This window comes from Coregonus clupeaformis, unplaced genomic scaffold (genome assembly GCF_020615455.1).
Source record: "Coregonus clupeaformis isolate EN_2021a unplaced genomic scaffold, ASM2061545v1 scaf0605, whole genome shotgun sequence".
Lineage (NCBI taxonomy): Eukaryota > Metazoa > Chordata > Actinopteri > Salmoniformes > Salmonidae > Coregonus > Coregonus clupeaformis.
In genome coordinates, this window is record NW_025534060.1 from 235799 (window position 1) to 260908 (window position 25110).

The following is a 25110-nucleotide window of genomic DNA, read 5'->3' on the forward strand; positions in this document are numbered from 1 at the left end:
AATGTCTTATCGGTTTAGTTGTTTATTAGCCAGGAAGTCAGGATTCAGGAATGTTTGTGTGAGCGGATCTTCTTCCCGTTAACGCTGCTAAAACAGGAGTTTTCGTCAGTGATGACTATTCCTACATGGAAGGGAAGGAGGCTCCTGTTGTCTGTTGTTAGACTTTAACGTCTTGCTGTGTTATGGGATTTCTGTATATGTTTTACCATCTTTGATCCAGCCGATGATGCCTCACGTTTGGTATTTTTCCAACACACTAGCTGTCTCCTGGTCCTATTTTAGGGTCAATTGCCAAGGTCAAGTTTCTCACTCTGTGAACAAGAACAGACAAAGCATTCACTGATCTACGTAGACCGCTTCCTCTGACAAAACTTGCATAATTACTCTATTCTAACATTGCTGACCTTTTTAGGGGGAGAATTTTTATACAGACGCAGATCTCTGAGTTTGGATACTATACTGGCTGCTTCCCCTGACTTCGTTTCGATATGACAGCTGCACACCTAAAAAATCTACAACACTAACATTAACAATAGCCTAGTCAGCAGAACAGGCCTCTGGGACAGTGTTATAGTACAGTCAGTGACTCACGGTAGAGTTTACCCACAGACACTGTTCAACATTGTCTTCAACCCTAAAGAAGGCACTGCACCGAAACGTGGGTTTGAGGTTTACCCATTAAATTGTTGGGAGGATATATAGTGTCCTTATTTTTATACAACATGGTCCTCAACAACATTTGAACAGGTCTCTCTAGCGAAATATGTTTTTTATCTCAAAGTAACAAAACAATAAATTGTCTTTGATTCCTCCCTCAATGGAAACTAACCTACTGTACTGACATTGTATTCAAGAAGCATTTAATGCATGTCTGCTGTTCCTTTTTCTCCATGTAAACGAACCTACTGAACAGACTTACAGCATTCCAAAGCCAAGGCGCAAACATGACCGAGACTTTATCACCCATAATGTGGAGTTTGAATGTTCATGTTGTGTCAGAGACCGTCCCTGTATGTCTAACCCGAGTCATGGTGTGTGTTTTCTCCTTTGATGTAATCTGTTCTAACTATAGATAGCAAAGGAGGGTGTGTCTCTGTTCTGTAGTTCACAGTCTACTCAGGACACATGACTCAGTCTAACCCTGTCTGGCAGAAGTAAATTACACACAGCTGGGAGAGACGTTGAAGTGCTGAAGAGAGCAACTATGAAGCACACAGGTGAACCCTGTACTGAAAGTTTCACACAAGAGCTAAGAACATGATTATGAATGAACTCGCAAAAACTGAAAATGCATTTCAAAACAGATTTGTCTGTGTTAGTTTTGAAATGTATTGAATTACTTTGTAACACAACATTAATACAATCCATGCATTTTCAACACATTTTTTAAACGTATATAGTCTTACAGTAGGCCTAGGTGAGGACAAGGGAGTCCTTAGTATTAGGGGTGTCAGGTAGCCTAGCGGTTGAGAGCGTAACCGAAAGGTTACTGGTTTGAATCCCCGTGCCGACTAGGTGAAATATTTGTCAATGTGCCCTTGAGCAAGGCACTAAATGTAAAATGATTAGGATTCATCTGTGGATGATTGTTCTCAGTCAGGGTGCGCTATAATCACCAGAGACTGTATGGAGGGGGGGTGAACACAATGTGAAAGTAGAACTAGGACAGAGTGGCTCCCTCTCACCGGAGCATAGTGAAATATCACACGTTGGTACGGTTACTAAGCCAGTAATGAGAGGTTATTAATATCATCAGTGTGTTTCCTGTGTCTTGTCAGGGCCACTGGGAGTGGGAGAGCTGGCTGGCTCATACTGTCTGCCTGTAGAAGCATGGGATCCCACAGGGTGGAGGCAAAGCCAAGCATATGCAGTCAGACAAGTATCTCTGACAACACTTCTATTCAACTGAAACAATAATGCACATACTGTCTAGTGCAGACTCTTACCTGTTTGTTATAGAACTATATTTTGATCAATTCAAACTGGAGAAAAAAACTGAAACTGAAAACCGAAACCAACTACTAATCACTTTTTCAACATCTATAAAGATATGGTTCATGATCTGTCACAAAGGGCAAATGACTCCCATAGGGGTTACAGTGAAGCTAATGACAGACTATTAATCAATATTTAAGGCTCTCAAATGCTTGAGATCATTTTGAAGTGGTAAAGGATGGAAGTGCTGGAAGTGTGTGAAACAGTCAATAGAAAGGGGCTTTCAAGAAAACAGCCCAGACAAGGTGACATCATTCATTTGGAATCAGAATGGAGGTATTCCCCTTCTTGGCTTGTCTGGGAAGAATTGGATCATTGGGCAGTAGGCAGCACTAAGATGTTAGGGGAATGTTAGGGGATATTCAGCACAGCCCGGTTTAAATAAAGTTCAGGACATTGGATTTGCAGGAGGAGGATTCACATTTTTTATATTTTTTTCATTCATTGCTAAGGCCACCGTGCAAAGTCCAAATATCCCTATTCTGGAGGAAGATCAAGACAACCTTGTTATCACATTAAAATCAGTTTCTCTCAAACGATTACAGAGGCTTCTATCTAAAGCTCCTCCTGTCCTAGCAAATGTGTTAATTTTAGCACTGAGTAGGAGATCTGCGTTTTTCTAGCCATGAAGTTCAAAGCCCTCTGATGTCATCATCCTGCATCCAAGCCCATAGAGAAAAACCACCGAGTCAGTCAGAGTCCTTTGATGAGTGGCTGGGCCTGTTATTAAAACTGATCTTCAATGTTTAACTGTCTTCAATGCACATTCCTGACTGTGTAAAAATGTCTGTTGTGTACACTGCTGTAGTTTGGATGTTTACAGTACACGAATGGACTTGACCTATACACTTTATAAGGCCTTATTGTACGGAAGAGTCCTTTTTTTATCTCACACGCGGCATCAATAGTGAAGGGGGACTTCCCAAACCAACTCACCTCCGCCCACGCCAAACCTCAATAACGACAGGCCACGAACCCTCAGACTATTAACACAATGGCATTCCATACAGAACACAATGTACCTTTACCCAGACAGACCTAGCAACACGGCAGGGAGCGCCTTGACACACACGTAATCTTCATCATCATCATCCTCAGTTAAAATAATCTCTCTCTACCATAGAATCTTCTCAAGATCGAGAAATTCCACTTTGTAAGTTTAGACGAACAAGAACAAATATTTTCCCTTTTGCTTTTGATTAGCTGCATATGGATTTTATTTATTTAGCGAATGCAAATTCCCTAAATCAAGTCCTTTAAATTGCTTCCCGGTCCTGCTGGAGAATGTGGAATCACACACACTAACAGACAAAACTTTGTTTTTGCTCTTGTTGTTTCTAAATGGATAAAATAGCATATACAGTGCATTCAGAAAGTATTCACACTCGTTGAATTTTTCCACATTTTGTTGTGTTACAAAGTGGGATTAAAATGGATTGATGTAATTGTATTTTTTTTGTAAACGATCTACGCAAAATACTCTGTAATGTCAAAGTGGAAGAACAATTCTAACATTTGTAAAAAAATACATACATAAAAAATACAACATTAATATATCTTGATTAGCAGTGGTGTAAAGTACTTAAGTAAAAATATTTTACTTAAGTTGTTTTCTGGAGTATCTGTACTTTACTATTTATAGTTTTGACTACTTTTACTTTACTACATTCCTAAAGAAAATAATATACTTTTACTCCATACATTTTCCCTGACACCCAAAAGTACATGTTACATTTTGAATGCTTAGAAGGTCAGGAAAATTGTCCAATTCACACACTTATCAAGAGAACATCCCTGGTCATCCCTACTGCCTCTGATCTGATGGAATCACTAAACACAAATGCTTAGTCTGTAAATTATTTCTAAATGTTGGAGTGTGCCGTTGGTTATCCGTAAATAAATACAAAATAATCATAAAATTGTGCCTTCTTTTTTGCTTAATATAAGCAATTTGAAATTATTTATACTTTTACTTTGATACTTAAGTATATTTTAGCAATTACATTTACTTTTGATACTTAAGTATATTTAAAACCAAATACTTTTAGACTTTTACTCAAGTAATATTTTACTGGGTGACTTTCACTTTTACTTGAATCATTTTCTATATACAGTGGGGAAAAGAAGTATTTAGTCAGCCACCAATTGTGCAAGTTCTCCCACTTAAAAAGATGAGAGAGGCCTGTAATTTTCATCATAGGTACACGTCTACTATGACAGACAAAATGAGATTTTTTTTCTCCAGAAAATCACATTGTAGGATTTTTTATGAATTTATTTGCAAATTATGGTGGAAAATAAGTATTTGGTCAATAACAAAAGTTTCTCAATACTTTGTTATATACCCTTTGTTGACAATGACACAGGTCAAACGTTTTCATTAAGTCTTCACAAGGTTTTCACACACTGTTGCTGGTATTTTGGCCCATTCCTCCATGCAGATCTCCTCTAGAGCAGTGATGTTTTGGGGCTGTCGCTGGGCAACACAGACTTTCAACTCCCCTCCAAAGATTTTCTATGGGGTTGAGATCTGGAGACTGGCTAGGCCACTCCAGGACCTTGAAATGCTTCTTCAAGCCACTCCTTCGTTGCCCGGGCGGTGTGTTTGGGATCATTGTCATGCTGAAAGACCCAGCCACGTTTCATCTTCAATGCCCTTGCTGATGGAAGGAGGTTTTCACTAAAAATGTCACGATACATGGCCCCATTCATTATTTCCTTTACACGGATCAGTCGTCCTGGTCCCTTTGCAGAAAAACAGCCCCAAAGCATGATGTTTCCACCCCCATGCTTCACAGTAGGTATGGTGTTCTTTGGATGCAACTCAGCATTCTTTGTCCTCCAAACACGACGAGTTGAGTTTTTACCAAAAGTTATATTTTGGTTTCATCTGACCATATGACATTCTCCCAATCCTCTTCTGGATCATCCAAATGCACTCTAGCAAACTTCAGACGGGCCTGGACATGTACTGGCTTAAGCAGGGGGATACGTCTTGCACTGCAGGATTTGAGTCCCTGGCGGCGTAGTGTGTTACTGATGGTAGGCTTTGTTACTTTGGTCCCAGCTCTCTGCAGGTCATTCACTAGGTCCCCCGTGTGGTTCTGGGATTTTTGCTCACCGTTCTTGTGATCATTTTGACCCCACGGGGGTGAGATCTTGCGTGGAGCCCCAGATCGAGGGAGATTATCAGTGGTCTTGTATGTCTTCCATTTCCTAATAATTGCTCCCACAGTTGATTTCTTCAAACCAAGCTGCTTACCTATTGCAGATTCAGTCTTCCCAGCCTGGTGCAGGTCTACAATTTTGTTTCTGGTGTCCTTTGACAGCTCTTTGGTCTTGGCCATAGTGGAGTTTGGAGTGTGGCTGTTTGAGGTTGTGGACAGGTGTTTTTATACTGATAACAAGTTCAAACAGGTGCCATTAATACAGGTAATGAGTGGAGGACAGAGGAGCCTCTTAAAGAAGAAGTTACAGGTCTGTGAGAGCCAGAAATCTTGCTTGTTTGTAGGTGACCAAATACTTATTTTCCACCATAATTTGCAAATAATTTCATAAAAAATCCTACAATGTGATTTTCTGGATTTTTTTTCCTCAATTTGTCTGTCATAGTTGACGTGTACCTATGATGAAAATTACAGGCCTCTCTCATCTTTTTAAGTGGGAGAACTTGCACAATTGGTGGCTGACTAAATACTTTTTTCCCCCACTGTAGGTACAGTGAGGGAAAAAAGTATTTGATCCCCTGCTGATTTTGTACGTTTGCCCACTGACAAATAAATGATCAGTCTATAATTTTAATGGTAGGTTTATTTGAATAGTGAGAGACAGAATAACAACAAAAAAATCCAGAAAAACGCATGTCAAAAATGTTATAAATTGATTTGCATTTTAATGAGGGAAATAAGTATTTGACCCCCTCTCAATCAGAAAGATTTCTGGCTCCCAGGTGTCTTTTATACAGGTAACGAGCTGAGATTAGGAGCACACTCTTAAAGGGGAGTGCTCTAATCTCAGTTTGTTACCTGTATAAAAGACACCTGTCCACAGAAAGCAATCAATCAATCAGATTCCAAACTCTTCACCATGGCCAAGACCAAAGAGCTCTCCAAAGATGTCAGGGACAAGATTGTAGACCTACACAAGGCTGGAATGGGCTACAAGACCATCGCCAAGCAGCTTGGTGAGAAGGTGACAACAGTTGGTGCGATTATTCGCAAATGGAAGAAACACAAAATAACTGTCAATCTCCCTCAGCCTGGGGCTCCATGCAAGATCTCACCTCGTGGAGTTGCAATGATCATGAGAACGGTGAGGAATCAGCACAGAACTACACGGGAGGATCTTGTCAATGATCTCAAGGCAGCTGGGACCATAGTCACCAAGAAAACAATTGGTAACACACTACGCCGTGAAGGACTGAAATCCTGCAGCGCCCCACAAGGTCCCCCTGCTCAAGAAAGCACATATACATGCCCGTCTGAAGTTTGCCAATGAACATCTGAATGATTCAGAGGAGAACTGGGTGGAAGTGTTGTGGTCAGATGAGACCAAAATGGAGCTCTTTGGCATCAACTCAACTCGCCGTGTTTGGAGGAGGAGGAATGCTGCCTATGACCCCAAGAACACCATCCCCACCGTCAAACATGGAGGTGGAAACATGCTTTGGGGGTGTTTTTCTGCTAAGGGGACAGGACAACTTCACCGCATCAAAGGGACGATGGAGGGGCCATGTACCGTCAAATCTTGGGTGAGAACCTCCTTCCCTCAGCCAGGGCATTGAAAATGGGTCGTGGATGGGTATTCCAGCATGACAATGACCAAAAACACACGGCCAAGGCAACAAAGGAGTGGCTCAAGAAGAAGCACATTAAGGTCCTGGAGTGGCCTAGCCAGTCTCCAGACCTTAATCCCATAGAAAATCTGTGGAGGGAGCTGAAGGTTCGAGTTGCCAAACGTTAGCCTCGAAACCTTAATGACTTGGAGAAGATCTGCAAAGAGGAGTGGGACAAAATCCCTCCTGAGATGTATGCAAACCTGGTGGCCAACTACAAGAATCGTCTGACCTCTGTGATTGCCAACAAGGGTTTTGCCACCAAGTACTAAGTCATGTTTTGCAGAGGGGTCAAATACTTATTTCCCAGATTAAAATGCAAAATCAATTTATAACATTTTTGACATGCGTTTTTCTGGATTTTTGTTTTGTTTTTTTGTTTCTCACTGTTCAAATAAACCTACCATTAAAATTATAGACTGATAATTTCTTTGTCAGTGGGCAAACATACATCATCAGCAGGGGATCAAATACTTTTTCCCTCACTGTATCTCTACCATAAACTGCCTCCAACATCAAGAATTTGGCAGTATGTCCAACCGGCCTCACAACCGCAGACCCTGTGTAACCACGCCAGCCCAGGACCTCCACATCCGAGCTTCGTCTAAGACCACCACCCGGACAGCTGATGAAACTGAGGGAGTATTTCTGTCTGTAATAAAGCCCTTTTGTGGGGAAAAATTCATTCTGATTGGCTGGACCTTGCTCCCCAGTGGGTGGGCCAGTCTCCCAAGTGGGAGGGCCTATGCCCTCTCAGGCCCACCCATGGCTGCGCCCCTGCCCAGTCATGTGAAATCCATAGATTAGGGCCTAATGAATTTATTTCAATTGACTGATTTCCTTATATGAACTGTAACTCAGTAAAATCGTAGAAATTGTTGCATGTTGCATTTCTATTTTTGTTCAGTATATTTTACTTTTGTATTGAAAAATGTATGAAGGCACCTTTGAAGAAATATATAAAATAGTTTGAAAATCGTTGCTTATGTTAGATCAAATGCAGTTAGTCTGAGTCAGTCTCATGGTTTCTTTGTCATACATATTCCTATTCCTTGTGTCGCTTGAACTACACTGAACCAAAATATGAAATGCAGCATGTAAAGTGTTGATCCCATGTTTCATGAGCTGAAGAAAAAAAACACAGACATTTTCCATGCGCACAAACAGCTTATTTCTCTCAAATGGGGGGGCGGGGCAGTATGAAACATAAAAAAATAATGTATGTACTCACTAACTGTAAGTCCCACCCATGGCTGCACCCCTGCCCAGTCAAGTGAAATCCATAGATTAGGGCCTAATGAATTTATTTCAATTTCAATTGTTGCATGTTGCGTTTTTATTTTTGTTCAGTATATAACGTGCATAATTTATTTAGCCTACATTATTGAATACACCAATAGGTGGATAGAAAACGGACATTTTCCTCAATAGTATTGATATTGAGGCTATAGGTCTACAGACAGAAAGCAGCAGAGTTGTCCAGGCTCTGTCGCAGCCGGCCGCGACCGGGAGACCCATGGGCGGCGCACAATTGGTCCAGCGTCGTCCAAGGTAGGGGAGGGTTTGCCCGGCAGGGATGTGGGTTTGTTTCCAACGGGGGGCCAGTATGAAAACAAAAAAACAAAAAAAACATGTATGCATTCACTAACTGTAAGTCGCTCTGGATAAGAGCGTCTGCTAAATGACTAAAATGTAAATATGTCATGTAAATGAGTTATATGGTGATTGCCACCTGCTGTGTCATAATGCGGGTGTAACCAGCAGGCTGTACTATCGGAGCGTGTAGAGAGGCACGCGCTGCAATAATATCTGCCCGAGACGGTGATACATTGTAGCAGTAGCATGCCGCGCATACAGTTCTTTTGTTACAACAAATGTGGCGACATTGTAGCAGCCTAGTTTTCATATTGATATCCAACAGCTCGTATTCAACACGTTGATTTTAGACGATTTGACGAACCATTTGTCCCACTGTTTTTAAACTGTAAACTCTACAGTCAACAACCTCGCTCTCTTCCTGGTACTGTGTTCTTTAAAGCTCAAAAAGAGCATGCGCGACGGGTTAGCTCTGCTGCAGAATGACGTCAACAATTCAAAACACAGGCAAGTCCAGACACACTACCGTCCGATCTGTCATACGATGTACGCTTTAATTTATTCTAGCCAACTAACTGAGGATATTTCTATCACGTTGCATGCGAATGAAGCCGGAAATTTGGAAACGTTAACGACTGTTTTGGATATTTTCGAAGGAATATAATTTTGCGCAAATGTCCGGACATTGACATTGTGAACCTACCTGTCAAAGGAATCTGTGAAGTGCTGTACTGTTGTTGACACGAGCCGAGCGGCGTTATCTCTGCTCGCGACGATGCCTCTCGAGGATGATCTAGCCTTAGCAGCCGCGACTGGCAACACCGATCGTGTTAAAAATTCTATTACAAAGTGGAGTGGACGTCAACGGTGTAAACTGCTTTGGACGGACACCTCTGCAGGTAAGTGTCTCGCGCTACGCTCTCCTCGTCGTGCTTATTGGTGAAGATCGTGTCGCGATTATTGTAAAAGAGAGTCAATGTTCAACGATGTCATCAATATTTTAGCGTTGCAGAGATGGCCTTGTTCAAAAAAAATACATCGACTATGTTTTTGGTTGAAACCGTAAACTGTCTTAATCCATTACTAGAATAGCATGTCATACTGTGAAATAATTTGCATGGGACCTATATTACCTTGTTATATATGCTATATGTTTTAACGTGCTTTATTTACGTTATAGTTTAGTCTGTTGAGCTCCAACTAGTGCGCATGATGGGAATGGTGCGCAATTGCGCGTGGCTTCTGTAGGCCTTCCATTACGTTTTATCAAGTCCAAATTGATACTTCTATTGTTGGAAATATTTCCATTAGTTTGCCTTTCAAATAAACATAGAAATAATTCGATATTATACTCTATCAAAATGGTCCATGGCATTACCAATGTAGGCTATATAGGGGCAATGAAGGATGCATGCAGGTCACCACACCCAATGTTCCAAACTCAAAAATGATCTCCCAAAAATGGCCAAAGTTATCCATATACATGATCTATCTTTTTGTAAATTATGAATGTGTTCATATTTAATGACCTACTCTAAAAACCAATTTCCTTGGGCTGCTATCAAAATGCCTTGGCTGACTCTTCCTATATTTTGCCTTAACACTTTGATAGGCCTACATTTTGGTGCTCTTTAGGTTTGCTACATTACGAAATATGTGGCCTACAATTAAAATAAGTAACAACTAATTCATAAGATTAATTGTAGGCCGACTTATACCCTATAAATATGTTATAGCATCAGTTGGGCCTAATTACTTCTTTTTTTTTATGTGGATACATTATTATATTGTTATTAAATTGTTAAGTGAATTACAGCACAGATATTTTTTGATAATTAAAACACTTTTCGCAATCTGAAACGAAAAGCATGCGCTTTTATGGTCTGATAGAACTATAGGCAAACTGTATTATTTAGTGTTACTCTAAATAACTTATTATACACCATGGCAACATTATTTGCCTCGCAAATATAGGCATATTTATTAAATATCCTAGCAGAAGGTTTGTAAGTAAAATCAACTGCATTTGTATTTCCTAGGTGATGATGATGGGCAGTTCACCTGTGGCGCAGTTGTTACTAATGCAAGGAGCGGATCCTAATATCGCAGACCGACACACCGGGACCACGCCGTTACACGATGCCGCCAGGATGGGCTTTTTGGACACGGTAGAGATCCTTGTCCAATTCCTCGCTGATCCGAATAGCCGGGACAATAGGAACTGCCGGCCAATCGATTTGGCAAAAGAAAGTGGACACCAGAATGTCGTTGCGTTTCTGCAGGCTTTATGAATTCAAAGATGCGTTGTATTTATTTGTTTGACGATTTTATTGTATAGAATACGGATGTATATCCTAGACCCGTTAAGTTCTTAAATACTTTTTTTTATCGATAAAAAATGCTTTATTTATGCCTCTCCAAGAGTATTGCACACTTTATGCACTTAATCAACGGTTTGTTAATTAGGCTTAAGAGTTAAGTATATGTACAATTTTAATTTTTTGTGTTAAGTTGTAATTAGGCTATTTGCTGTTTTTTAAATATTAAATCATGTAATAATCACAGATAGACTGGTTTAGCGTTGCTATAGGAAAATATATACTCTGATGGATGCAATATTGATAAGGTAAGGAATTTACTGAACAAAAAATAAAAGCACACAGGTATTGTGATACCATCAATACACCCGTTTGAACTTTTGATTAAATAAATAATTGTTTTTATCAGATTGCATTAGCCCTTTATGATGAGTTATTATTAGAAATCCAAAAGTAAACATTTAGGTAGGGTATGGATTTGTGTATTTTGATAATAATCCATAATCGTTTATATTAAGACAATGTTATTGGAAATGGGTCTGGACTTCCTGCATATAAAGCTGATGATGTTTGTATTTGTATTTTGAATAATTCCGAGAAAATTGTTTAATGTCAAACCTAAAGTTGGTCACTTCGATTCTGAATTATTTAAGTACCTACCTACTTAAATATGTATTAATTTAGGCTATAATTAAGTATTTATGGAGCTCAATTTGAAAACCATAAGCTTCGCTACAATGTATCGACATTGAACGAAATGTTTAACTTTTGATGGCAGGAAATAATCTAAATAATGGAAGGATCTAGACCACAATGAATTAGCGTGTCCGTTTGTGAGAAGTAAGGTGTGTCCCTTCAGCTCGATAAACTATTGACCTTTTTTTTTTTTACAACTTAAACATACCTTTTATTTAGGCCTACTATAATGGGAACATACTTTTTCTGTTGAAACGAATGTTTGGATAGGCTGCAAGATCTATTGTGTTTCTTTAACATAGCCTACACACCTCAAACTCAACTAGGGACCTCATTGTTGCCCTCTAATCAGGGACTGGTTTAGACCTGGGACACCATGGGTGCGATTAATTATCAGGTAGAACAGAAAACCAGCAGGCTCTGGACCTCGTAGGGTAAGAGTTGAATACCTCTGGCCCTATACAATATTCCAAAATCAATATCAATAAACGTATTTATTTTTCACTGTGGAACAAACACTCACGAGACTGTGTGTAACTTACTGTACAAGAGGAGATAGCAAAGTGGGCGTCTCCCGAAAATTCAAATAGTACATTGCACGAATGATCAAGATTTTGGTTCATGGGTCTAATAGGCCTACGTTTTGCATGAATATAAATGTTATTGTTAACTGTCATTCCGCCATTTTGCTTCATTTTATTTGAAAGGTCAATCTAAACTAGACCACCGTAATAACGCAAAAAATATATATATATATCTATTTGGGGTCAAAACACACTTGTTTTGTATATGAGAGATGCATAAAGCATAGATGTCGACGTATGACGCCCCTTGCAGTTTCTCTTATCATTTCGCACCAGGCCAGCTGGAAGCCACAAATAACTTAGGAACGCTGGTACAAAATATTGCAATGCACGATCAACAAGACAGGAATGAATGCAAGAACCCCACACTTGTCCTCCGAGTCTGACTGGAGGCATGTATTAGGCTATTGGAACTGTAACACTAGCAGTCATTACAATGTATCCATTTTGTCTTAAGTATACATTTTAGTAGTGGCAATTTATTATTGGAAAGGTTTAGTAGACAATCAACATGAGGGAGCCAATGCAAATATTTGCTAAGAAGCCTAATAATTAAATGGAAAAATATATCATTTGTGTATTTTGAAAGTAGGCTATATTTAAACCATGTGCACTTCTTGAAGTTTGTTACGCTTGTAATTTCAAAGTCCATTTACTTGCGTTATGCTGCATCATGTTTTCGACTTCCAGACAGTATGCTTTCCGAGCTTCATGTTTCTCTGATTCAAACGTATTTGAATGGTGACACAACTTGTCACTAAAGTACAGTACAGTAGCGAGATGTAGCGATAAAGGGAGAATATTATTAGCATCTGGCATGATGGCACACGCACTTTGCAAAAGTACCTATCATTTCACTTGAGCAACAGAAGTGACATTATGCAAACAGAATGACAGGAAGTCCAATGTTGAGCACATATGCAGTTGTCACTTCACAAACAAGTGTTAGGTTAAGATTCTAGCTAACTTCCTGATTTTTAAAATGAAAAGCACATTTCCAATCTACATAACTTTATTGATTTTGTCACACTTGCAAACATATTTGACATGTACATGCAGTAAAACACATAATCATAACAGAATATCAACCATCATGTTGACAGTTAGGCCTACTTACTGAAGTTAACCCTATTAGGATCCCATTATAATACTGTAGCTCTGAATCCATGTAAGAAGAAATGCTTCGTTAAAATGAAGGAAGTATTTTGAAGATAGTTTCAGATTATGTGACATGATATGAGACAGATCGATCATGCCCTCAGCGGAAGTCTTTCTTAATGAAACAAGGCATTTTATTGAATGGAAAATATATTATATGAGCCATGAATCCACTATTCCCTATTAACTCACCTAATAATTAGGAGTAAAGAGCCTGGAATCTATCAACAATGTAGTTTGACCTTGTTTCTGGGCAACAAAGTGGATTAACAGAGTAGGGTAAAGTTGGCCCTAGTCACTGGTCTTGGGTCAGTTTTGCATTTTCCCCACTAAATGGTTATGGTTAGGATTGGGGGAGGGGAAGCTGATCCTAGATCTGTACCTAGGCGAAACTTCACCCCTGAGCCGGATAAACAGGACTGAGGCTTTATGAACGGAGTGGCAGTTGCTTTTGATTGAATGTCCTGTTCCAAATATACTCTGTGAAAAAGTCTTGTTCGTCATAGACCTACATGTACAGATCATACGGGCTACAAACAATCCCTGAAAACAACCGACTAACTCATTTTCTTTCAGAAGACATTATAGGACATACCAAAATGTGTGTAATTACTCATTAAAGTATCTACAGTATGAAAACATGGCTGAAATCAACAGTATATAAACTACAGTAAAATACTGACAATGTTAATGTATATATATAAAAACAGTTTGACCCTTAATTTATCAGGGATCTTTTAGTGACCAGAGTCTGGACACCCATTTAATGTCCCATCTGAAAGACGGCACCCTACACAGGGCAATTTCCCCAATCACTGCCCTGGGGCATTGGGACCTTATTTTACCAGAAGAAAGAATGCCCCCTATTCGCCCTCCAACACCACTTCCAGCAGCATCTGGTCTCCCATCCAGGGACCGACCCTGCTTAGATTCAAAAGCAAGCCAGCAGTGGAATGCAGGGTGGTATGCTGCTGGCAAACGATGTAATGTTACTCAAATGTGTTGTGAAATCCTGGCGAATGTACAGTACTGAAAACATGCATATCAGGCACTTCCTTGTGATTCACTGATGAGGAATCGAGAGAGAGATGAATCCATTGTCCGTATTGGTGGCTGGTGTGTTGCAAGTCATTCTCTGTTCTACGGGGGTGAAGAGGGGCTTTTCGGTGGTTCTCAGTGTTTCGGTAGCATTATTGAGGATTGCGCTGTTGTCTGAAAGAAACCAAACACAAAAACACACTAAATAGTAGCAGATGTACTAACAAAAACAGTTTTTAGAAAATACACATATTGCAATCTGTTAGTAAAACAAACTAATATGTTAGTTTTTAGTGTTTGCATCATGAAGCATGCCATACTGGAATTTCTGTTTAGCACGTCAAATTGCAGTCCCACTCTCATTGACTGAAGTGTTGTTGAGGATGAATAGTGAAGAGAATGTAAGACTAAGGGCCTTCACATTATGGCTCATTGGGTTCAGAGCCAGGTGTCCCGAGGAGAGGGAAATCACCTTGAACACCAGACCTAGGTTCAAATATAATTGATTTCTTATCACTTTTGGGACTATTCCATTAGTTCTATAAGCAGGATTCAGTATGTTCAGAGCTAGACGTCCTGAAAGACATCACCTTTAACACCCGTTTATATACAGACCAGAAGCCTGACATGTTTTGAGAGGCATCAGGACAGGTCATCATTTTATCACCCAATAACTATCCAATGTTAATGCAGGCCGACTCAGCACTCAGTGAGAATCAGTATCTGAGAATGAGCAGTGAGTAACTCAGTGAGAATGTGCTTACTGCGCGCCAGACCTGATAGAAAGGACATACTGAACAGCACCAGCTCTCCTACATACCCATGCCGTGACACGTTTTGTGTTGTACATTGCCATGTTGCCTGGGAGGTTGATATTTAGTAAGATTGAAAAAAATAAAGTACTTAATTGCCCGAGATGATAAATAAAGTTGAATTATACTATTCTATTCAAACCCACCTGTAGAGATGAGCCTGGTCACATTACAATGGCAAGTCTTACCTTCAGAGCCTTTATGGTGTGGGTCCAGTCCTCCTGGGTGCAGATCAGGGGGATAGCAGTGAGCAGGATACTGCTGGCCTTGTTGGCATTCTCCTTCATTGTCTTCAGGACGTTGTCGACGCACACCTGGGACAAGCATGAATTACATTTAATGAGAAAACGGATACGTATTTTTTTTGAGGGATTGAGGTGCTTATTTTGGTAAATTCTAGTCGCCTTCCAAAGACGGAGAAAGATGCCGACAGACAGCCTTAAAACACCTCCAAGACCAAAGGACGTGCCTCACAATGTGAGACGCAAACGTCTCAAAACGTGTTAGGTTTTTAATAAATGAGTACATTTCATGCTGTAAATATTCTGGCTGCTACACCATTTTTTTTCTCTTTAATTTTTAATAGAGTAATAGTAGCCATTCAAAGTTTGTTTTTACAGTATAACCAAGTGTTTGAAGCAGGCGGTTCATAAAAACAATACTTCTCTGTGGAAACGGACAACAAACACGCCCTTCTTGCTTGTTGTGTAATTACATGCGTTTACTCCAATTACATGCGTTTACTCCGTGGTCCTCTGTAGCTCAGCTGGTAGAGCACGGCGCTTGTAACGCCAAGGTAGTGGGTTCGATCCCCGGGACCACCCATACACAAAAAAATTTATGCACGCATGACTGTAAGTCGCTTTGGATAAAAGCGTCTGCTAAATGGCATATTATTATTTATTATATTATCGCCCATTGTTATTGTGGATGCAATTCACACCTCAGTAATCTGACAGAGTCACGGTGACAGATCGTAGTGCCACGCCTGGACAGTCACAGAGCCAGTTTGACACGTTAAGACATTGCGCTACGGTCAGCATTACTTTCACTTTCGTTTCTTTTCTTACCCGTCTCGTGATTGTCTCCAGGCAACGGCATTCAAACGTCAACATTTTGAATTTGAGCGCAATTAATGTTTTTCTCAATCTAAGCCTCAATTGAAATATTGTGAGAAACAAAATAAGCAACACGTTTGTGAATCAAAGCTCCTCTCTTCTTCCAAGTTCACACAGACATCCTACACTGTACTGTAGCCTACAGGTTCAGTTTGAGTTTGAGTGCGCAATGCGCATGGTTTAATTGTTCAACAGCAGGCATTTGTTTCATACTACGTTTCCTATGTGTTGTTAATTAATGCGTTTTAGGCCTTACACCTTGCAGGGTGTAAAACTGGGTGCTCTGAAAGCTAGGCCTATCCTCTGTAAACATTGGCAGCTAGCCCGTGGAGTGATTTCTATACGACTGTTTACTTACACTATAAAATAACACACCTGTTCTCCTGACAGCATGGTACAGCTAACAGCTCAAGTCAAAGGGAGTATTAAAAGGCACTAAAGAGAATCTAATAGTCTGTTATACCACGATAATCCCTTGCTTGTTGTGTAATTAATTACCTGTCGTTTACTCCATTAAGTTACTACCCATTGTTATCAGTGGTCATGACAACACGACAATAACTGAAACACATTAGAGTGGTATCCATCTATCTGATCATGGGGAGGACTGTCAGACAGACAGACAGTGATGTGGCCATGGAGACTTTGGCCACAGAAGCTCCAACGACATCAAGTCTTCGTCCCAAATGGCACCCTGTCACCTATTTAGTGCCCTACTTTTGACCAAGCAAGGGCTGCATGAAGATGTGATAAATATTGATCCTTACAGTACAGTAGATTCAGTAACTGATGATAGAAACCTATTATAAAACTTAAGCTATAAAGCCATGATAACCATGTTGATCTTATCCAATGGAAAGGCAATGCAGGTAATAAGGCAATCCTTTTCACTATTAACAACATCTAGGATGGAGCTAAACTTGTAAACAATTTGATCTAATCATACATTTATGATGGGTATGTATTTTATTGGCTACATTGAGATAACTTAATTACAATGATGAAATCAGACAAATTGTTCCTACACTCAATGTCAACTAGGCTAACTGCCATGCAGCTCCAGATAGCATGCCGTTTATAACAAGACGATACAATCTTGGGTGGCCCACCCCAACTGTATGTTACCATGGTACTCCTCAAGGGACATTAACTGATATAACCTTCTAATGTCATGTTGATACACTACAACATGAGACCAGGTTCGTTTCTGAAATGGAGCACAGTGACCACAACATGTGACCAGCAAAACATGAATTTATTGTTGTGTGCCCTAATGAACACACCCCTGAACTGAGGGGCTGTTGTGTTGTGATCTCTTCCCAGGCCCTGTGGACAACTGTATACCGGTGACTCAACCTCTGCTGGCAGGATTCACAGCGGAGGCTGGCAGGCTCACAGCGGAGGCTGGCACGCTCACAGCGAGGGAGGGCGGGAGCCAGGGAGGGAGGGTGTAGAGCAGCCGGAAGGATGTGGCCAGAGGGTGTGCAACAGGAGGGGGAAGGAGGGGGGAGGCGGCCAGGAGGTCAGCTGCAGGAACTAGGAAGGGGATGTCGGGTAAGGGCACGGAAGCCGAGCCTCCCCCAGACATAATATATCAACTGGATAGTGGGTGGCAGTCACTCACTCGGAAGCTGGTGTGTGTGTGTGTGTGTGTGGGAGGTACTTCAGAGCAATATAATAATCAGGCGAAAGAATTGGAAACGTAAACAGTTGCCTGTAAAATGCTGACGGGGAGGAAATTTACACTGGACAAATGTCATTGTGCAATTTCAAATCCCTAAAATACTATTTGAAAGAAGTTACATTTGTTTTGCTACAGCTTTGTGACAGAGGCATATTACTATTTAGTTATTATTAACTGGATAGACACATTTTGAATTCCTGCTTTGATTATGTAAGAATATAAATGCATTTATTCAAATTGAGTTGACCTCTAGGTCAGTGTGACAGCTGGAGTACACTTTGGGAGCCATTTCAGAAACGGAATGGTCACTTCAACCCTCATGTCACAGACATTTCAGACTCCTAATGATGGGGAAGTGACTAACTTCGCACACAGGATATAAAAAAAACGGTGGTAAAATAAAAAGCTCTGACGCATTTCAGTTCTTATTTTTGCCTAATATTGCAGTTGGACATGTCCAACCGCTGTGAAAGCGGATGCAAGACATATGACCAAGTAACAAGACAATTGACCACATGCAGTACATGAATGTGCCATCTTAGTGAAACGGGCTCATTTGCATAACATATTTTCCAGATAGCCTGTGTTGTGGTTCAACTGAAACTTGGGGACATTCCTAAACACATCACTCCTCGAAACAGTTACAGACCCTTTCACACACTTGTGTAAACGCCTCTTCCCTGTTGCCTGGGTTGCTGTCTAGAGGTTCCACGCCACTGCCGGCGTGGGTGTCGATGCGCATCCATCCCACTGCGTGTTTGACACGCTCTCCTCCTGTCTTCCCTGTCCTGTCTACTAACTTTCCTATCAATAAAACATGTAACGAATGAAGTCTCCGCACACTCAGGATCAATGCACACATTTCATTGAATAAGGCTAAGCTTTCGGTCGCAAGACCTTCATCAGAGCATACAATCAATAAAATATAAAAATATACGATAGTGGAGGGAATTTCCACACCAAAAAATAACTCACCGCCTCCTCATGCTCCTTCCAGCAGTCGTAGTCGGTGGCCATGGCGATGCTGGCATAGCAAAGACCCGCCTCCTTGGCGAGGACCACCTCGGGCACGCTGGTCATGTTAATGACGTCGGCGCCCCACTGGCGGAACATCAGGCTCTCGGCGCGCGATGAGAAGCGAGGGCCCTCGATGGTGAGCACCGTACCCTGCGGGTGGCACTTCACCCCCAGGCCCCGCGCCACCTCCAGCAGCACCTGGGCATGGGGAGGGAGAGGCGTGACTTCATTTTCTGGGAGAGAGTGGTCAGTGTTTTTGTCAATGCCCATGTATTTGTGTTTTATGAACACTTGGAAAGAAGAAAATAATTGTAACTATGCAAAGCCTCATTACACACCAACAACCAAAAAGTTCAAATACACAGGTGGCTGGTAGCACCTTAATTGGGGAGGACAGGCTCATAGTAACGGCTGGAACGGAAGGAATGAAACAGTATCAAACACAAACACATTGTTTCCAGGTATTTGATACCATTCCATTGATTATTATGAGCCGTCCTCCCCTCACGAGAATCCTGTGTTCCAATGCCATAACATTCACTCTCTCCCCAACAGGCAACACTTGATGGACATTACAATAACATTTATAATGTAGTGGCGGGGGTTGATTTGGAACCAGGCCCCAGACACCGGTCTAGGTGCTAGTGGTTGATTTGGAACGGGGCCGTGGACACTGACCTCCCTGGTCCGGGTGCAGAAGGGCTCAGCCATGGGGATGTGAGACACGCCTGGGGGACTGGTGGGCCTCCCATCGTACAGCGTCTGGGCTCTCTTTGTTGTCCTGGGAGGGAGGGAGGACACACAGGAAATGACAGGTCAGTGACAAGGGTTGGGTTCAACAACTCTGTTACCATGGTTCGTCTCACTCAGGGTCCAAAACAAGAAGAACATGCACCTGCTGGCAGTTATTCTGGAGAATTTCTCTCTTCCGTTTAACACTTCACTTCTTGTCTGACTTTGTTTCCACGCAGTGCAAAAAAATACTTTATCAAAAACATTCTAAGATATTATAAATAGGCTACATTCTTAAAGGGTGGGCTCAGAGTGACTACATTCTAGGTCAAATATTGGTATTCTTTTAAGGTTTGAGTTGTGGCAAAAATGGTGTCTGAATGTGAAAGGCATTCATCCTGTCACTGTAGGGAAAACAGTGTTTCTAATCCACAGACACAAGTAGTCATCATTGCAATGACTAATACATGCTGAATGGATCAGGGTATTGTAATAACAATCCTGGGCTTTGCAACAGCTGGCCCTCACAATACAATGACAAACAGATCCCCATAGTCACTGAGGAGAAGAAAAAAAAGAACTTAAAATATTTCATGGCTGGATACATAGAAACGAGCCACAAACTGTTAAGCAATGTAGACTAAATCTGGGAATTACGGCATGGAATCCCCCAAAACCTTTAGAGAAGGAGGCTAGCTATTAACCCTTTACACTCGCACCCGTATACAGATTGGAAATGGCAGATTTGGCCACTGATAAACGCCTAAATTGGACCGGAGTGGCTGTACAAGTAACACACTATAAATGACAGAGCTCAGCACTGTATGTTTTGGACTGACAGCTGTTCTGAACTTGGGCACCGCACGCGACAAGAAGTTGCCCCCATTCCTCCTGCTAATTGGGCAACTTTTGCACATTTTTGTTGTCTTGAGTGAGGGAAATGCTGTAAATAAAGAGGACTATGTGTTTTGAAAGACGAGACGTTGAGGATTATAATAAATACCGCTTTGATGTCATACAAGCAAGCCAAACACACGTCCAAATATGCACTTCACATTTCCATATCATAAAACTCATGTCATATACAGGGTCAACGTTTATGGTCACTAGGTTTGATGTACGGTTACAAGATGTCGTCATACCCTGGGTTGTTATGAACAGAATGAGCCGGTTTGTTTATTGTGAAGAAAAGTCACCTCGGACCACGCATCTGAATGTACTCATGACTACTTTCTATGCACACCAAAATTACGATTTGTTTCTCTGAATTGCCTTGTGAAAGCCTAACACTGTAAGATCATATTTTATAACTTAGCTAGTCATGTTGGCAATAGAACAAGCTTTTAAATGAGGCCCACCTGACCCAGATTGCGATTTATAATGGGCCGTTTTATGATTGCGTAAACAACAACAGTAACTGTGTGATGGTGGGGATGCAGGGTTGTGTTCCATACAAAACAACTACACGTCTTCTTGCTCTAGTAGCTCCTCAACAGCACAGCTAGGAGAGATCAAAAAAAGCACTGTATAGTTGAAGGCTCTTCTTTGTGTCATAAAGTGCATTGAAATTACTTAGGAACTGTGCACACTTTGGAGAGGTGTGGGGCCACTTGGAGACACCAGTTAGTCCTCTCACTCAAACCCTTGTCATTTTTTTTTTTTTGTCTTATGTTGCACCTACCCCACATTTTCCAGGAATATTCTTACCGTGTTACTGAATGTATCCAGAATATTATCAGATTTCATTATCAACAAATGTGGTGAAAAGTACTGTAAATGTAAAATGCACATAAACAGTGTAATGTTTGGATTCAGTCTGGTGTCAGGAGAACTGTTGTGTCCTCACCTTTGGTCTAATAAATGTTCCCATAATCTTCAAACTGTTCCCTTTTGATTGCTACCATGCTTATGCATTTCATATTTATTCTGTAAGAAACATTTCAATTTAGCCCTATCCATATAGCCCAATTCCCACGAGAGTAAAGGGTTAAGGGGTGGTGAGGATGGGCTGAGCCGGCATTTAGCATTTGCCGACAGGCCGCTGCCCTCCAGATTCCAGAGCTGTTGCACAGTCAGGGTTCCACCCAGGCCACATGCCAGTTCTACATGCCCCTCCCTCATACACACACACACACACACACTCTCTCTCTCTCTCTCTACCCAGTCTCTGCTCAAATGAGCATGCCCAGCAACCAGCTGCTGTGAGACACTACCCTGGGTCCTGAAGCTACCTACCGCCTAAATGTTACACTGAGAAAAGGCAGGCTTAGAAAGACAACTTCTTGTCCTCATGTTACTAGGTAATATTTTGACTGTACGGACACTGAAAGGAGGAACAAATATTTAGACTGTACTGACTGGAAAAACTAATATTTAGACTGTATGGACACTGACAAGAGGAACAAATATTTAGACTGTACTGACTGGAAAAACTAATATTTAGACTGTATGGACACTGACAAGAGGAACAAATATTTAGAATGTATGGCCACTGAAAGGAGGAACACATATTTAGACTGTACTGACACTGACAGGAGCCAATGTGTCATTTGGTCACACCAGTAAATAGAGATGGCCTGGGACATTTCTTACTAAGGCTTGAAGTCACACAACACAGACAACAACCCATTTCTGCTTTGGGTGTCACAGTGAGAGCTCAGTGAAGCTCTGCTAACAGGTCTCTCTGTGCCCACATCATCAACAGAGTAAATCAGCTGTTATACAGATCATTGAGAGCAGGACCAATACATAGTCAAGTCAGAGGTCAGTGAGTGCATGCGCCGACTACAGAGTGACCTTGGATTTCATACAGAGTGACCTTGGATTCCATACAGAGTGACCTTGGATTCCATACAGGTGTGACCTTGGATTCCATACAGGTGTGACCTTGTACTCCATACAGAGTGACCTTGGACTCCATACAGAGTGACCTTGGACTCCATACAGAGTGACCTTGGACTCCATACAGAGTGACCTTGTACTCCATACAGAGTGACCTTGGATTCCATACAGAGTGACCTTGTACTCCATACAGAGTGACCTTGGATTCCAGAAATGCTGAGGCAGCATGGCATTCCAAGACATTTACATTTTTAAATTTTAGTCATTTAGCAGACGCTCTTATCCAGAGCGGCTTACAGGAGCAATTAGGGTAAGGGCACAGACAGATTTTTCACCTAATCGGCTCGGGGATTAGAACCAGCGACCTCTCGGTTACTGGCACAACGCTCTTAACCACTCAGCTACCTGCCGCCCCATTCTATAAAGGAAATGTATAGTGACCCACCCCTCCATCCCTGCCGTCCCCCACCAAACTAAAACTAAGTGTGTCAGTAGAATATTCCAGAAATGCCACGACTGAGAAATAACCTACTGTTGTCAATGTCAACAAGACTCCCGAGGAGGAACATTGGCTACTGTCAGCGAAAGCAGAGACTATAATTAGGCTATGTATTGTATTGCTCACTCATAGTAGTTTGGAAAATATACCTCATCTTAGCACTAGACACACACATCCTGTCCAGTACCACATACTGTAAAGTGATGCAAAGCTCCAGTGAGTGAGTCAGAACTGGGGAGACCAGAGACCAGAGTTAATGCTCGCAGCAGGCGAGCAGAGAGAAATCCTAGCTAACCTAGACAACAGGCCAGCAGTGTTTGGAACAGGAGCAGGGGCAAAACAAATGACTCACTGATGTTGTAAGATAATCATAAAAGTAAACCCTTCAGAAATATGCTGGATGGGTCACATGCTGCGCAGTGGGACAAGACTGAACAAGTCCTAACATGCTAGCTTCCCTATTCTGTCCAACAGAGCCTGCCTCTGCTTGTTGTAACAGTAGGCTATCAATAGAATCAGAGTTTAAACAACACATATGGGTGGATTGGCGGTGATGAGGCATAGCTTCTCTGAGAGCTGCACAGAGGGGAGGATGTGGAGTCAAAGTCAGACGGCAAACCCGAGGGAGGATTGCAGAAATGATCTGCTATTTCTCATTCAATGCACTACGTTTTGACTTCTTGACAACGGACAGAGCTTGGAGACAAAGGTTTTTGTGTGCATTGCACTCTAAATCAACAAGACTGCCTCATGAACACATTCTCAATTTACGGTCCATTGCATAGAATTCTACTGACAATTCAATTCAATGCACCAACACAGCCTCAGGACAATGAGAGGAGTTGTGTTCCACTCTGATAGAATAATGGGTAGAGTTGTGTGTGGTGACTTGGAATCTAGAGATGGGGGGGGCATTGAGGAAGAATAGGTGTTTCTTCAAGGTTGAGGCAACACACAGGCAAACACATTGGATAATCGTCCTAAAAATACCATCCAATCAAAACATTGGATGCCTGGGCACTTTAGAAAGAATAGCCTATTACTAGTAGAGAAAAATTCAAATTCAGCATGTTTTATCAGTGCTACAACTGATGGCCATCACATCTGTTTTGGGCTGCAACATTTCTAGATAGAGTGCATCTGAAATCCTGGTTGGATCATCCCCTAAACCAGGAGGGAACAAGCACGGAGGGAATTCTTCAACTGGGAATCATCCCACAGGGATATCTGACAAACTTACTGAGAACTGACGTTCTGAAGAACTTGCTGCATCTAATTTCTGTTTCATTTTGACACACTAGCCTATATTAATGAATCTGAGAACAGCCAGAGAGGACACACTTGTGAAAGGTGTGTTGATTCCTAGGTGTGGTGTAGGCCTGCTTACGTACAGTAACAAGATGCCATTCCACCAGCTCAGGGAATTCGTCCGGAGGAAGGAACCTTGATTAGGTATTACATGTTCCACTACTTCCTCTGTCAGAGGTATCTTGGGCTCATCTGGTTCTCATCCCGTAGTTTACTTCAGGTCACACAGTCATAATATTACCAAACAATGCTGCTCAACTGACGGTCGTACAGAGGTCTAGGCCTAACCGTGGGAAACATGACTCATGCTGAAGTACTATATTACCTATGTTACTGAAATGTATTCCCATAGACAGACCGAAACAAAGGTGATAACATTCAAAACTGAACAGTCATTTGTGATGCAAATACCTTACACCTAGGCCTATTTCTCGAGTTCATCGCTTTGCACTGAAACACAATCAAACCTTATACACAGCTACGACATGGAGGATGGACCCACTGAACTTCCGGTATGTCACAATTCACGCCCTAAGCACATTCCACAACGCATCAGGTAACACATCCACTTCCTACAAAAGGTGTCAAACAAAACAACCTCATCAGATCCTAGGTCTCAGTTCATTCAAAACCTGTTACAGTCCTCCTCATTCACAAGAAATTAGAAGACCACATATTGAAGAAAAAAACCGGAAACCCCTGTTTCAAACCAGCTGCCCTTAAAACCCTACGAGTCCTGTCTGTTCTTTTTTTTTTTTAAGTGTTGGTTTCCTCTCATGATGCAGATCTAGCCCCGATGGGACACACGTGGCACCTGTACTCTGCCACACAGACAAGTCCCGGGCCCACAGTGCAGTCAGTTTCAGAGCATCGCCTATCA

General features: G+C 41.5%; 2 protein-coding genes across 4 annotated transcripts in view; one reads left to right on the forward strand and one right to left on the reverse strand.

Annotated features, from left to right (window-relative positions):
• Nucleotides 1–9200: 9200 nt before the first annotated feature.
• Nucleotides 9201–11318, forward strand: LOC123485187 (cyclin-dependent kinase 4 inhibitor B-like). The gene is given in 3 exon segments (XM_045216096.1): nucleotides 9201–9257; nucleotides 9259–9324; nucleotides 10465–11318. Coding segments are annotated over 3 exon segments (375 nt in total). The 3' UTR covers nucleotides 10717–11318.
• A 1699-nt stretch (nucleotides 11319–13017) lies between these two features.
• LOC121556754 (S-methyl-5'-thioadenosine phosphorylase) overlaps nucleotides 13018–25110 on the reverse strand; it is a 31064-nt gene continuing 18971 nt past the window's right edge. For 2 of the 3 annotated variants that reach the window (XM_045216093.1, XM_045216095.1), the window contains exons 5-8: nucleotides 19529–19631; nucleotides 18809–19048; nucleotides 15220–15345; nucleotides 13018–14393 (exon numbers count right to left, since the gene is read on the reverse strand). In XM_045216093.1, coding sequence (XP_045072028.1) covers nucleotides 14355–14393; nucleotides 15220–15345; nucleotides 18809–19048; nucleotides 19529–19631 — 508 coding nt within the window. In that variant the 3' untranslated portion in view covers nucleotides 13018–14354. Of the gene's footprint in view, nucleotides 14394–15195; nucleotides 15346–18808; nucleotides 19049–19528; nucleotides 19632–25110 lie in introns of those variants that run through there. The other variant, XM_045216094.1, reaches the window with a different exon arrangement.